Raw genomic sequence first — 16369 nt, 5'->3', positions numbered from 1 at the left:
CCTCCTACATAGCCCCTCATTGTGCTGATTTAAGTTTCTTAAATGTTTCTAGTGTATCCGCCTCTACCACCACCTCTGGCAGGATGTTCCACACACCCACCACTCTGTAAACAACGTACCGTAAAACCATAAGATATACCACATTTCTTAAAATTTGTATTAAGCGCATGCAGTGTCACTGGTAAACTGCAAGTTCTAAACCTTTCTTGTTATAATTTGCATCTGCCTGTTATAACCATGTGGGGGAGCTACAGTGCAAGGGATGTACATTTTCATACACTTCCTCTGTTTCAGTATGAATCAGGCAGCTTCTTCTGGGCAGTGACACATGTTACTTGTGCTGGTAAGTGAAATAATTTTACCACATATGATCAGTTTGTTTTCATCTCGTGTTCTTGATGTTTATGGCTTATTTATTATTGTTCTGTTTTGTTTCTATGTATGTACTGTGAATGCCCACAAGAAAATGAATCTCAAGATTGTATATGGTGACATGTATGCACTTTGATAATAAATTTTCTTTGAACTTTTTGAACTTATATTAGTGACAGGTTGCAGTTTGGTTGTTCGTCAGTTTTTGTTTGTGGTGTTTTTCATTGATTCCATTGTACTTCTTTGCTGTAATGTGAATGCCCGCAGGAGCAGAATTAAGCCGTTCAGCCCATCCATTCTGCTTCACCATTCTGTCATGGCTGATGTATTATTCACTGTCCTCTGGATAAAGAAATTACTCCCCATCTCTGTTCTAAATGGGCGTCCCTCTATCCTGAGGCTGAGCCCTTTGGTCCTAAACTCCCCACCATAGGAAATATCCTCTCCACATCCACTCCGTGCCACTCAGTATTCGATAAGTACAGGCCCAGAGCCATCAAATGCACCTTATTTGTTAACCTTTTTTTGCCAGAATCATTCTTGTGAACCATCTCTGGACCCTCTCTGATACCAGCTTATCTTTTAATGAATAAGGAGCCCAAAACTGCTCAGTGTACTCCAAGTGAGGCCTCACCAATGCCTTATAAAGCTTCAACATTGCATCCTTGCTTTTATATTCTAGTCCTCTTGAAATGAATGGTAACATCGCATTTGCCTTCCTCACCACAGACTCAACCTGCAAATTAACCTTCAGGGAATCCTCAACAAGGACTCCCAAGTCCCTTTGTGCCTCCAATTTTTGAATATTTTCCCCAATTAGAAAATAGTCTGTCTGTTTATTCATTCTACCAAAGCGCATGACCATACACATTGCTAATTGTTTGCCCATTCTCTTAATCTGTCTGAGTCCTTCTGCAGACACCCTGCTCCCCAGCACTATCTGCCCCTCCGCCTATCTTCTCACCGTCTGCAAACTTGGCCACAAAGCCATCAATTCTGTCATCCAGATAATTGACATATAACATGAAAAGAAGTGGTCCCCACACTGACCCCTGCGGAACACCACTAGTCATTAGTAGCCAACCAGTAACCCCTGCGGAAAACCACTAGTCATTAGTAGCCAACCAGTAACCCCTGCGGAACACCACTAGTCATTAGTAGCCAACCAGTAACCCCTGCGGAACACCACTAGTCATTAGTAGCCAACCAGTAACCCCTGCGGAAAACCACTAGTCATTAGTAGCCAACCAGTATATGCTACCTTTATTCTGACCCACTGACCCTCCTGCCACTCAGCCTATCTTCTATCCATGCTGGTAACGTTCCTGTAATACCATGGGCCCTTGTTAAACAGCCTCATGTGCAGCAAAGTTTATGGGGAGAAGGCCAGGAACTCGGGTTGAGGAGGAGATAGAAACAAAAGGATCAGCCATGATTGACTGGCGGAGTAGACTTGATGGGCCAGATGGCCTAATTCTGCTCCTATGTCTCATGGTCTTATGATTCTTGAAAGATCATTACTAATGCAGCTACAATCTGTTCAGCTTCCTCTTTCAGAATGCTGGGTTGCTGGGTTGTAGTCTTTCTGGTCAAGTGACTCATCTACTTCAGACCATTCAGTGCTTCCAAGTACCTTCTCTTTAGTAATAGCAACTACACTCAGCTGGCCCCCTAACATTCGAATTTCTGACATACTAGTTGTGTTTTCCACAGTGAAGACCTTGTTCATTTTGTCCACCATTTCCTTGTCCCTCATTACTATCTCTGCATCATCGTTTTCTAGTGGTCCGACACTCTTGCCTCTCTTTTACTCTTTACATATCTGAAAAAGCTTTTAGTAGAATTTTTGATATAATTGAGCAGCTTCCCTTCATATGTCATCTTTTCCCTCCTTATGGCTTTTTTAGTTTCCTTCTATTGGTTTTTAAAAGCTTCCCAATCGGCTGACTTCCCAGTAATTTTTGCTATATTATTTGCCCCTTTTTTCTTTTATGCTGTCTTTGACTTCCCTTGTAACATCAGTAATAAAGAATATATCTGCTAATGACACACAAAATGCTGGAGCAGCTCAGAGGAATTAACAGTTGATGTTTCGGTTTGAGATTTTTCAACTCGGCATTTTGTGGATGTTATAACATAACGTAAGAAATAGGAGCAGGAGTCGGCTATCTGGCCCATTGACCCTGTTCCACCATTCAATAAGATCATGGCTGACGTGGCCATAGACTCATCTCCACCTACCTCCCTTTTCTCCATAACCTTTAATTCCCTTACTATGCAAAAATCTATCCAACCTTGTCTTAAATATGTTTACTGAGGTAGCCTCCACTGCTTCATTGGGCAGAGAATTCTACAGATTCACCACTCTCTGGAAAAAGCAGTTCCTCCTTATCTTCATCCTAAATCTATTCCCCCAAATCTTGAGGCAATGTCCCCTAGTTCTCATTTTTACAATTAGATATTTGTATTAACAAGCAGGTGTACTGGTGTACCTAATAAAGTGAGTGTATAAGTCATAGTCATACTTTATTGATCCCGAGGAAAATTGGCTTTCGTTACAGTTGCACCAACCAAGAATAGAGTATAAATATAGCAATATAAAACCATAAATAATTAAATAGTAATATGTAAATTATGCCAGGAAATAAATCCAGGACCAGCCTATTGGCTCAGGGTGTCTGACCCTCCAAGGGAGGAGTTGTAAAGTTTGACGGCCACAGGCAGGAATGACTTCCTATGACGCTCTGTGCTGCATCTCGGAGGAATGAGTCTCTGGCTGAATGTACTCCTGTGCCCAACCAGTACATTATGTATTGGATGGGAGACATTGTCCAAGATGGCATGCAACTTGGCAGCATCCTCTTTTCAGACACCACCGTCAGAGAGTATAATGAGGATATACTGCATCTTGTGGGAGGAGAATTAATCTTCATAGAGTCTGTGCAAATCAAATTAACCAAAGTAGTTTGACAGATGAGTTTATGAAGTCATTTGAGTTTTTTTTTGTGAAGTATGTCAAGGCATCACGAGGAACAAGTTAGTTTTAACCTATCGTATATTCAAACAAGGGTAATTAGTAAATGATCCTCTAGGGCAACATCAGAAGATAATTTCAGATTAAGATTGAATGATATCATTCAGCTCAAAATTAGGTTGTCTCACTTAATCAAAGTTAATTGCTCTTAGATTCAGAATCTCAACCTTGAACCTTCCCACCTCTGTAGCCCTCGGTTGGTTGGAGTTGACCGTGAATGTTGCGTCCTAGCTGTCAAAGTCAATGTGCAAGCCAGAACACGCTTTGCCCAGGCAGCAGGTTCCCCTTTCTCTACGCAGCTGATAAATCCAAAGGAATGGCAGAGACCGATGCCGTTTGGCTCCAGTGGCATTGCAGGAGTTGCCAGTCAACAATGTAGGAATGTCTTAGGGCCTCCAGCTCTGGATTTTTCCCTCTGGGCTTACTCCCAAAGCCTCCCGCATGAGTGAATGTAACCGCAAGGTAGCAGAGGTTTGAGATCAGAGTTCTCCTTCACTGAGGAACTGCCAATCACAGCTGATGAACCCCACCTGCCCTAAGTGACTGGTTTTAAGGCACCAGTGACCCACCTTTGCCCCTTCTCCTGTCAGTAGAAATGACTCCGCCGGGCTTGATAACTAAGTCACAAGTGAAGGCCAAAAGTGGACTTGATTTTCAGAGCTCTTTGAGACACATGCTATGGGGAGCTTTTAATAGATAGTGGGACCTTATCCCCACTGCTCCCCTCCCCTGCTATTACAACCTTAAAGAACCTCTATGACCCTCCAAGGTATTAAAGATGGGCCTCTTTAATTCAGTTGCTTGATCATCCCTGAATTTATCTTTTTAGAGATACAGCACAGTAACAGGCCCCTCTGGCCCAGCGGCTCAATTACACACGTGTGACCAATTAACCCACTAACCGGTACGACTTTGGAATGTGCAATGAGACTGGAGCGCACAGAGAGAACCCCTGCATCACAGGGGTAGCATGCAAACTGCACTTTCTAAACCTGTATGACAGCTGGACCTCTCTATATTTTTAGGATGTTGGTTAAAATCTACAACCGATTGGTTATCTGCCCCAGTATTTGTTGGGCATTGTCGAGCGCCTTCACTCCATCTCCCAAAACAGGCAGGATTTCCAGGTCGCCACACATTTAATTCCCATTCCCATCCGACATGTTGGTCCATGGCCTCTACTACCACGATGAGGCTGCTGTCAGGATTTCCCGGTCGCCACACATTTAATTCCCATTCCCATTCCGACACGTTGGTTCATGGCCTTCTCTACTACCACGATGAGGCTGCTCTTGGGCTGGAGGGGAACACCTTATACTCTACTTCCAACCCTTCAGCATCAACACTGACTTCTTGACTTTCGGTAATTTCTACCCCCTCCTCCTTCTCTTTTTACATTCCCTATTATGACTCCCCTCTTACCCTTTCTTTTCTCCTCATCTGCCCGTACCTCCCTCTGGTTCCTCTCCTTATTACTCCCATGATCAGTCCACTGTCCACTTCTATCAGATTCCTTTGGTCATTTTCCACCTATCACCTCCCACTTTATTACTTCATCCCCCCTCCCTGACCCCAACCACCCATCTTCCCCCTCACCTGGTGTCACTAATCACCTCCCAGCTTGTACTTCTTCCCTCGCCCCACCTCTTATTCTCATTTCTGCCTTTTCCTTCCCCTCAATTCCAGTGCCGTAAGGAGCCTTGGCCCAAAAACATCAACACTTTATTCCTCTGACCTGCTAAGTTCCACCAGCATCTGCAGAATCACTTGTGTTGCACGCACTGTTTGACAAACTTACTGGAGTTCTTTGAGGGTAGAACCAGCCCAGTGGATAAAACCATAAGATAAAGGAGCAGTAGGTCATTTGGCCCATCGAGTATGCCCCACCATTCAATCATGGGCTGATCCAATTCTTCCAGTCATCCCCACTCCCCTGCCTTCTCCCCATACCCTTTGATGCCCTGGCTAATCAAGAACCTCTCTGCCTTAAATGCGCCCAGTGAGTTGGCCTCCACAGCCGCTCGTGGCAACAAATTACACAGATCTACCACCCTCTGACTAAAGTAATTTCTCTGCATCTCTGTTCTAAATGGACGAACTTCAATCCTGAAGCCGTGCCCTCTTGTCTTGAACTCCCCTACCATAAGAAGTAACTTTGCCATATCTAATCTGCTCACACCTTTTAACATTCGGAATGTTTCTATGAGATCCTCCCTCATTGTGCTGAACGCCAGGGCTTACAACCCAAGAGCTGCCAGACGTTCCTCATATGGTAACCCTTTCATTCCTGAAATCCTTCTTGTGAATCTTCTCTGAACCCTCTCCAATGTCAGTATATCCTTTCTAAAATAAGGAGCCCAAAACTGCACACAGTACTCCCAGGTGTGGTCTCAGGAGTGCCTTATAGAGCCACAACATCACATCCCAGCTCTTATATTCTGTACCCCTAGAAATGAATGCCAACATTGCATTTGCCTTCTTCATCACTGACTCAACCTGGAGGATAACCGCTAGGGTATCCTGCACAAGGACTCCCAAGTCCCTTTTCACCTCTGCATTTTGAAGTCTCTCCCTATCTAAATAATAGTCTGCCTGTTTATTTCTTCCACCAAAGTGCATGACCTTACACTTTACAACATTGTATTTCATTTGCCACTTCTTTGCCCATTCCCCTAAACTGTCTAAATCTTTCTGCAGGCTCTCTGTTTCCTCAATGCTACCCACTCCTCTACTTATTTTTGTATAATCGGCAAATTTAGCCAGAAATCCATTAATCCCATATTCCAGTTCATTGACAGACATCAGAAAAACATGTGGTCCCAACACCGACCCCTGTGGAACTCCACTGGTGACCAGCAGCCAGCCAGAATAGGATCTCTTTATTCCCACTCTCTGTTTTCTGCCAATCAGCCAATGCTCCACCCGTGCTAGTAACTTCCCTGTAATTCCTTGGGCTCTTATCTTGCTAAGCAAACTCACGTGCAGCACCTTGTCAAAGGCCTTCTGAAAATCCAAGTACGCCATGTCTACTGCATCTCCTTTGTCTACCCTGCTTGTAATTTCCTCAAAAAATCGCGATAGGAGTGTCTGGCAGGATTTTCCTTTCAGGAAACCATGCTGGCTTTGGCCTGTCTTGTCATGTGTCTCCAAGTGCTCTGTAATCTCATCCCTAACAATCAATTCCAACAACTTTCCAACCACTGAGTCAGGCTAATAGGTCTATAGTTTCCTTTCTGCTGCCTCCCACCCTTCTTAAATAGCAGAGTAACATTTGCAGTTTTCTAGTCATCCAGTACAATGCCATAATCTATTGATTCTTGAAAGATCATTGCTAATGCCTCCATAATCTCTCCATCTACTTCCTTCAGAACCCGAAAGTGCATTTCATCAGGTCCAGGAGATTTATCCACCCTCAGACCATTAAGCTTCCTGAGCACCTTCTCTGTCATAATTTTCACTGCACATATTTCACTTCCCTAACACTCTTGAATGTCCGATATACTGCAGCTGTCTTTCACTGTGAAGACTGATGAAAAATACGCATTCAATTCCTCTGCCATCTCTGCATCTCTCGTTACAATATCTCCAGCGTCAGTTTCTATTGGTCCTATATATAGCTATATATCTATATCTACCCTCAACTTTCTTTTACTCTTTATATTCTTTAAAAAAGCTTTTAGTGTCTTCTTTGATATTAGTCGCCAGCTTCTTTTCATAATTCATCTTTTCCTTCCTAATGACCTTAGTTTTCTTCTGCAAGTTTTTAAAAGCTTCCCAACCCTCTATCTTCCCACTAGCTTTGGCTTCCTGTATGCCCTCTCTTTTGCTTTTACTTTGGTTCTGACTTCACTTGTCATCCACGGTAGTATCCAGAATCATTGGACTCTGGCATGGTGCCAGAGGACTGGAAAATTGCAAATGTTATTACACTCTTCAAGAAAGGAAGAAGGCAGCAGAAAGGAAATTATAGATCAGTTAGCCTGACCTCAGTTGTTGACAAGATGTTAGAGTCAATTGTTGAGGATGAAGTGATGGAGTACTTGGTAACACAACAGGAATAGTATAAAGTCAGCATGGTTTGTTCCAAGGAAAATTCTGCCTGATGAACCTGTTGGAATTCTTTGAGAAGATTACAAGTAGGATAGATAAAGGGGATGCTGTGAGTGTTGTATACTTGGACTTTCAGAAGGCCTTTGACAAAGTGTCACATATGAGGCTGCTTTACCAAGTTAAGAGCCCATGGCATTACAGGAAAGTTACTGACATGGTTATAGCATTGACTGATTGGTAGGAGGCAGCGAGTGGAAATAAAAGGATCCTTTTCTGGTTGGCTGCCAGTGACTTGTGGTGTTCCGCAGGGGTCTGTGTTCGGACCACTTCTTTTTATGCTGTATATGAATGACTTAGATGATGGAATAGGTGGCTTTGCTGCCAAGTTTGCAAGTGATATGAAGATTGATGGAGGGGCAGGTAGTGTTGAGCAAACAGGTAGGATGCAGAAGGACTTAGACAGATTAGGAGAATGGGCAAAAAAGTGGCAAATGAAATACAATGTTGGAAAATGCTTGATCATGCACTTTAGTAGCAGAAATAAATGTGCAGACTATTTTCTAAATGGGGAGAAAATCCAGAAATCTGAGATGCAGAGGGATCATGGAGTCCTTGTGCAGAACACCCTTAAGGTTAACTTGCAAGTTGAGTCAGTGGTGAGGAGGGCAAATATCATGTTAACATTCATTTCAAGAGGTCTAGAATACAAGAGCAGGGATGGGATGCTGAGGCTTTATAAGACACTGGTGAGGCCTCACCTTGAACTGTTTTGGCCCCCTCATCTTCCAAAAGATGTGCTGGCTTTGGAGATGGTCCAGAGGAGGTTCACAAGGATGATTCCAGAAATTAAAGGTTTATCAAACGAGTACCGCTTGATGGTTCTGGGTCTGTACTTGCTGAAATTTAGAAGGATGAGGGGGGGTTCTCATTGAAACCTTTCGGATGTTGAAAGGCCTGGACAGAGAGTTGTGGAAAGGATGTTTCCCATGGTGGGCGATTCTAGGACAAGAGGGCATAGCCTCAGGATAGAGAGGTGCCCTTTCAAAACAAATGTGGCGAGATTTCTTTTGCTAGAGGGTGGTGAATTAGTGGAATTTGTTGCCACATGCAGTGAGGCCAGGTCATTGAGTGTATTTAAGGTAGAGATTGATAGGTTCTTGATTGGACATGGCATCAAAGGTTATGGAGAGAAGTCCGGGAAATGGGGTTGAGGAGGAGATAGAAGAAGGATCAGCCATGATTGAATGGTGGAGCAGACTCGATGAGCTAGATGGCCTAATTCTGCTCCTATGTCTTATGGTCTTCTTCCATTCGAAAATTTCTTCTTATTTGGAATATATCTGTCTTGCACTTCCCTCATTTTTCGCAGTATCTCCAGCCATTGCTGCTCTGCTGTCCTTTCTGCTCGTGTCCCTTTCAAGTCAACTTTGGCCAGTTCCTCTCTCATGCCATTGTAATTTCCTTTATTCCACTGAAATACTGACACATTGGAATTTAGTTTCTCCTTCTCAAATTTCAAAGTGAACTCAATCATATTGTGATCACCATTCTTAAGGTTCCTTAACCTTAGGCTCTCTTATCACCTCCAGATCATTGCACAACTCCCAATCCAGCACAGCTGATCCCCTAGTGGGCTCAACAACAAGCTGTTCTGAAAAGCCATCCCTTAGACATTCTACAAATTTGATATCCTGAGGTCCAGTACTGACATGGTTTTCCTGATCCACTTTCATGTTAAAATCCCCAACGATTATCATGACATTGCCCTCCTGACACGCCTTTTCTTTCTCCTGCCGTAATTTATAATCCACATCCCGCTGCTGTTTGAAGGCCTGTATACAATTGTCTTTAGGGTCCTTCTACCCTTGCCATTTCTTAACTCAACCCGTAAAGCCTCTACATCTTCCGATCCTATGTCATCCCTTTCTAATGATTTAATATTATTTTTTAAACACAGGGTCACACCAGCCCCCCTGCATACTAACCTATCTTTCCAATATACCATATATCCTTGGACATTCAACTCCCAATGGCAGCCATCCTTTAGTGAAGTGTCAGAGATGGCCACAACATCATATTTGTTAATCTGTAGCTGAATTTCAAGATCCTCCATTTTATTTCTTAAAGAGGGGAGCAAATTATTTACTTAGATTTCCAGAAAGCATTCGATAAGGTGCCACACAAGGGACATATCCATAAGATAAGAATGCATAGAGTTTCGGGTGATGTATTAGCATTGATAGAGAATTGGTTGACCAATAGAAAGCAGAGAGTTCAGATACATGGATGTTTCTCTGGTTGGCAATCAATCAGTGGTGAGCAGTGTGCCACAGGGGTCAGTGCTGGGGCCATAACTGTTCATGATATTCATTAACGATCTGAAAGAGGGGACCAAGTAAGTTTGCTGATGACACTAAATTGAGTGGAAAAGCACATTTGGTAGAAGATATGGAGAGTCTGCAGAGAGATATAGTTAGCTTAAGTGAGAGGGCAAGAGTCTGGCAGATGGAGTACAATGCTGGTAAATGTGAGGTCATCCACTTCGGAAGGAAAAAATGGAAGGGCAGGTTATTATTTTAATGGTTAAAAAAATAGCAGCATGCAGCTGTGCAGAAGGACTTGGGAATGCTTGTGTAGTTCTGGTCTCCTTACTTGAAGGATATACTCACTTTGGAGGCGGTGCAGAGGAGGTTCACCAAGTTGATTTCAGAGTTGAAGCGGTTAGACTATGAGGAGAGATTGAGTTGCCTGGGACTGTACTCACTGGAATTCAGAAGAATGAGAGGAGAATTTGTAGAAACATATAAAATTATGAAAGGGGTAGATAAGATAGAGCCAGGAAAGTTGTTTCTACCGTTAAGTGAGCCTAGAACTAGGGGACATAGCCTCAAAGTTTGTGGAAATAAATTTAGGACAGAGATGAGGAGGAACTGCTTTTCCCCGAGGGTGGTGAATCTGTGGAATTCTGTGCCCAATGAAGCATTGGAGGCTATCTCAGTAAATATATGTTAGACAAGATTGGATAGATTTTTGCGTAGTAGTGGAATTAAGGGTTATGGGGAAAAGGCAGGTAGGTGGAGATGAGTCCATGGTCAGATCAGCCATGATTTTAAAAAAAGCTTTTTTAAGTATATAAAGGGTAAAAGAGAGTTGAGGGTAGATATAGGACCAATAAAACATGACGCTGAAGATATTGTAATGAAAGATGCAGAAATGGCAGAGGAACTGAATGCATCAGTCTTCACAGTGGAAGATGTTTGCAGTATACTGGACATTCAAGAGTGTGAGGGAAGTGAATGTTCGTGCAGTGAAATTTACGACAGAGAAGGTGCTCAGGAAGCTTAATGGTCTGAGGGTGGGTAAATCTCCTGGACCTGATGGAATGCACCCTCGGGTTCTGAAGGAAGTAGCTAGAGGGATTGCTGAGGCATTAACAATGATCTTTCAAGAATCAATAGATTCTGGCATTGTACCGGATGACTGGAAAATTGCAAATGTCACTCTGCTATTTAAGAAGGGTGGGAGGCAGCAGAAAGGAAACTATAGACCTGTTAGCCTGATGTCAGTGATTGGGAAGTTGTTAGGGATGAGATTATGAAGTACCTGCAGGCACATGATAAGATAGGCCAAAGACAGCATGGTTTTCTGAAAGGAAAATCCTACCTGACAAGCCTACTGCAATTCTTTGAGGTAATTACAAGAAGGGTAGACAGAGGAGATGCAGTCGATATGGCGTACATGGAATTTCAGGAGGCCCTTGACAAGGGGCCACACGTGAGGCTGCTTAGCAAGATAAGAGTACGTGGAATTACAGGGCAGTTACTAGCGTGGGTGGAGCATTGGTTGGTTGGCAGAAAACATAGTGGGAATAAAGGGATCCTATTCTGACTGACTGCTGGTTACCAGTGGAGTTCCACAGGGGTTGGTGTTGGGACTGCTGCTTTTTACGACGTATAACAATAATTTGGACTACAGTATTAATGGATTTGTGGCTAAATTTGCCAATGATACAAAGATAGGTGGAAGAGCGGGTAGTGCTGAGGAAACAGAGAGCCTGCAGAGAGACTTAGATAATTTAGAAGACTGGGCAAGGAAGTGGCAAATGAAATACAATGTTGGAAAGTGTAAGGTCATGCACTTTGGTGGAAGAAATAAACTGGCTGATTATTATTTACGCAAACATCAGGTTGGAGGAGCAACATCTTATATTCCGTCTGGGTAGCCTCCAACCTGATGGCATGAACATCGACTTCTCTAACTTCCGCTAATGCTCCACCTCCCCCTCGTACCCCATCCGTTATTTATTTTTATACACACATTCTTTCTCTCACTCTCCTTTTTCTCCCTCTGTCCCTCTGACTATACCCCTTGCCCATCCTCTGGGTTCCCCCCCCCTTGTCTTTCTCCCCAGACCTCCTGTCCCATGATCCTCTCATATCCCCTTTGCCAATCACCTGTCCAGCTCGTGGCTCCATCCCTCCCCCTCCTGTCCTCTCCTATCATTTTGGATCTCCCCCTCCCCCTCCCACTTTCAAATCTCTTACTAACTCTTCCTTCAGTTAGTCCTGACGAAGGGTCTCGGCCTGAAACATCGACTGTACCTCTTCCTAGAGATGCTGCCTGGCCTGCTGCGTTCACCAGCAACTTTGATGTGTGTTGCTCAGATTATTATTTAGATGGGCGAATTCAAAATGCAGAGATACAAAGGGACTTGGGAGTCCTTGTGCAAGATACCCTAAAGGTTAACATAGAAAATAGGTGCAGGAATAGGCCATTCGGCCCTTCGAGCCTGCACCGCCATTCAGTATGATCATAACTGATCATCCAACTCAGAACCCTGTACCAGCCTTCCCTCCATACTCCCTGATCCCTTTAGCCACAAGGGCCATATCTAACTCCCTCTTAAATATAGTCAATGAACTAGCCTCAACTGTTTCCTGTGACAGAGAATTCCACAGATTCACCACTCTCTGCGTGAAGAAGTTTTTCCTCATCTCGGTCCTAAAAGGCTTCCCCTTTATCCTCAAACTGTGACCCCTCGTTCTGGACTTCCCCAACATCAGGAACAATCTTCCTGAATCTAGCCTGTCCAATCCCTTTAGGATTTTATACGTTTCAATAAGATCCTCCCTCCATCTTCTAAATTCCAACGACTATAAGCCTAGTCGATCCAGTCTTTCATCATATGAAAGTCCTGCCATCCCAGGAATCAATCTGGTGAACCTTCTTTGTACTCCCTCTATGGCAAGAATGTCTTTCCTCAGATTAGGGGACCAAAACTGCACACAATGCTCCAGGTGTGGTGTCACCAAGGCCTTGTACAATTGCAGTAGTACCTCCCTGCTCCTGTACTCGAATCCTCTCGCTATAAATGGCAGCATACCATTCGCCTTTTTCACCACCTGCTGTACCTGCATGCCCACTTTCAATGACTGGTGTATAATGACACCCAGGTCTCATTGCACCTCCCCTTTTCCTAATCGGCCACTATTCAGATAATAATCTGTTTTCCTGATTTTGCCACCAAGGTGGATAACCTCACATTTATCCACATTAAATTGCATCTGCCATGAATTTGCCCACTCACCTAACCTATCCAAGTCACCCTGCATCCTCTTAGCATCCTCCTCACAGCTAACACAGCCGCCCAGCTTCATGTCATCCACAAACTTGGAGATGCTGCATTTAATCCCGTCATCTAAGTCATTAATATATATTGTAAATAACTGGGGTCCCAGCACTGAGCCTTGCGGTACCTCACTAGTCACTGCCTGCCATTCTGAAAAGGTCCAGTTTATTCCCACTCTTTGCTTCCTGTCTGCCAACCAATTCTCCATCCACATCAATACCATACCCCCAACACCATGTACTTTAAGTATGTACACTAATCTGTGTGGGACCTTGTCAAAAGCCTTTTGAAAATCCAAATATACCACATCCACTGGTTCTCCCCTATCCACTCTGCTAGTTACATCCTCAAAAAATTCTATGAGATTTGTCAGACATGATTTTCCTTTCACAAATCCATGCTGATTTTGTCCGATGATTTCACCGCTTTCCAAATGTGCTGCTATCACATCTTTGATAACTGACTCTAGCCCCCCACCGATGTTAGGCTAACCGGTCTATAATTCCCCGGCTTCTCTCTCCCTCCTTTTTTAAAAAGCGGGGTTACATTAGCCACCCTCCAATCCTCAGGAACTAGTCCAGAATCTAAAGAGTTTTGAAAAATTATCACTAATGCATCCACTATTTCTTGGGCTACTTCCTTAAGCACTCTGGGATGCAGACCATCTGGCCCTGAGGATTCATCTGCCTTTAATCCCTTCAATTTACCTAACACCACTTCCCTACTAACATGTATTTCCCTCAGTTCCTCCATCTCACTAGACCCTCTGTCCCCTACTATTTCCGGAAGATTATTTATGTCCTCCTTGGTGAAGACAGAACCAAAGTAGTTATTCAATTGGTCTGCCATGTCCTTGCTCCCCATAATCAATTCACCTGTTTCTGTCTGTAGGGGACCTACATTTGTCTTAAGCAATCCAGGTTGAGTCGGTTGTGAAGAAGGCGAATGCAATGTTGGCATTCATTTCTAGAAATATAGAATATAAGAGCAGGGATGTGATGTTGAGGCTCTATAAGGCACTCGTGAGACCACACTTGGAGTATTGTGTACAGTTTTGGGCTCCTTATTTTTGAAAGAATATACTGACATTGGAGAGGGTTCAGAGAAAATTCACGAGAATGATTGCAGGAATGAAAGGGTTACCATATGAGGAAGTCTGGCAGCTCTTGGGCTGTATTCCCTGGAGTTCTGGAGAATGAGAGGGGATCTCATAGAAGCATTCCAAATGTTAAAAGGCCTGAACAGATTAGACATGGAAAAGTTACTTCCCATGGTAGGGGATTCTAGGACAAGAGGCCATGACTTCAGGATTGAAGGACATCCTTTTAGAACTGACATGCGGTGAAATTACTTTATTGAGAGGGTGATAAATCTGTGGAATTTGTTGTCACGAGTGGCTGTGGAGGCCAAGTCATTGGGTGTATTTAAGGCAGAGCTAGATAGGTTGTTGATTAGCCAGGGCATCGAAGGGCATGGGATGAAAGCAGGGGAGTGGGGATGACTGGAAGAATTGGATCAGCCCATGATTGAGTGGCGGAGCAGGCTCGATGGGCCAGATGACCTACCGCTGCTCCTATTTCTTTTGTTCTTGTGTTCTGATCTTTAGACTTTGTTGGCCAGTGGTCCTGAGAAATATCTTGGGACATTTGTTGTGATGAAGGTAGACTGGGCTGTAAAGCAATAGGTTGCTGAATACCAGAGGACTGCAATAAATTGGAAATTTTAATTAAAATGTATGAAGGTAGATAAACAATGAAAACATTTCTTTCTTTTTAAATATTATTATTATCCAAAATTAACATGAGTACATCGAAGAAAGCAACACTTACAATGTCTCAAGAAAAAAAGCATTATTTTAAAGATTGAAAAAATTTTGGTGATTAAATAAAAACCCCTACTAAGCAAGAAAAAGTGGGAAATAAAAACCCCATTACGTGTTCAACCTCAGAGCCATGCGTCGTACAAAAAGCTTCTAAAGACAAACATCAAACTGCCAGCAAGAAAAAAAAAGTACCAAAAATTTACAATTAGATCGTGGAGGAAATCTATCAATTAACTCAAATGATAATAACGAGCAAATGAACCCCACCTTTTCTCAAAATCAAACAAAAAAATGGCCTTCCTAGCTATCAATGTAACAAATGCAATAACATGTTGGTCAGACACAGAAATACCACGGATATTTTGTGGAATTATTCCAAAAAACAGTTAATTTGTTAGGTTGTAAATTAATTTTAAGTGCTTTAGAAATTGTCAAAAAAACTGACTTCAGGACTGTTCCAGTATAGAACAAGACCAATACATGTGTGTCAGTGTAGCTGTCACAGTTTTACATCTATCACAATAACTATCAACATTAGGAAATATTTTAGACAATCTCTCCTTTGTCATATGGTAACGATGTACAATTTTAAATTGAATCAGTAAATGACTAGCACAGATCGAAGAAGAGTTAGCCAGCTTCAGAATCCGCGTCCAATCCTCCGTCATAAAAGTCAAATTAAGTTCCTTTTCCCAATCTTGTTTAATCTTAAATAAAGGACACTTATCCCATTGTAATAGTAAATTATAAATTCTTCCTATGGAACCCTTTATTGAAGGGTTCATACTCATAATAGTATCTAACAGGTCAGCGTCCAATATTGTAAGGAAAGTTACTTAAATATTTTTGTAAGAAATGTCTAACTTGAAAGTATTGTAAAAAGTGTGAGTATGAGAGAGAATATTTATGAACTAATTGTTCAAAAGACATCAGTCTATCTTCTTTAAATAAATCCGAAAAAGAATTAATACCTTTATTTTTCCAAAGTAAAAAAATTGGATCACTCAAAGAAAGCTTAAAAAAGTAATTTCAATAAATTAAACTACAAAATTTAAATTTTTTAAGATTAAAAAAATTGCGGAACTGGAGCCAAGTTTGTAAAGAATGCTTAAACACAGGGCATAAGTTTAAATTAGCAGCTTTAGCTAATAGTATAGGTAAAGCAGTTCCCAGTAACGAGGTTAAATAAAACTTTTTACAGCTTTCAATTCCAAGTCTACCCAAATTGGCCGATCGTTCTTATCAACCCAATATAACCAAAAGGACATGTATCACACATTAACAGCCCAGTAGTACATTCTTAAATTAGGCCAAGCGAGACCTCCATCCTTTTCAACTTTTGAAAGTGACATTTACTAATTCTTGGTCTTTTATTATTCCAAATAAAAGATAAAATAATAGAATCAATCCGATCAAAAAACTTCTGAGTCAAAAAAACAGGGATATTCTGAAATAAATATAA

At 42.4% G+C, this 16369-nt stretch overlaps 1 protein-coding gene across 11 annotated transcripts in view; it reads left to right on the top strand.

Moving 5' to 3' along the window:
- The window catches only part of LOC140194236 (UDP-N-acetylglucosamine transporter TMEM241 homolog), a 214513-nt gene that overhangs the window by 36648 nt on the left and 161496 nt on the right, over nucleotides 1-16369 (top strand). For all 11 annotated transcript variants that reach the window (XR_011885167.1, XR_011885163.1, XM_072251704.1 and 8 more), the window contains exon 8: nucleotides 295-343. Coding sequence is in view for 9 of the 11 variants with exons in the window: in XM_072251704.1 (XP_072107805.1) it covers nucleotides 295-343 (49 nt within the window). In the remaining 2 variants the exon portion in view is untranslated. The remainder of the gene's footprint in view (nucleotides 1-294; nucleotides 344-16369) is intronic.

Source organism: Mobula birostris, chromosome 1 (assembly GCF_030028105.1).
Source record: "Mobula birostris isolate sMobBir1 chromosome 1, sMobBir1.hap1, whole genome shotgun sequence".
In the NCBI taxonomy this organism is placed as follows: Eukaryota; Metazoa; Chordata; class Chondrichthyes; order Myliobatiformes; family Myliobatidae; genus Mobula; species Mobula birostris.
This window is presented reverse-complemented; position numbering and strand designations above follow the sequence as displayed.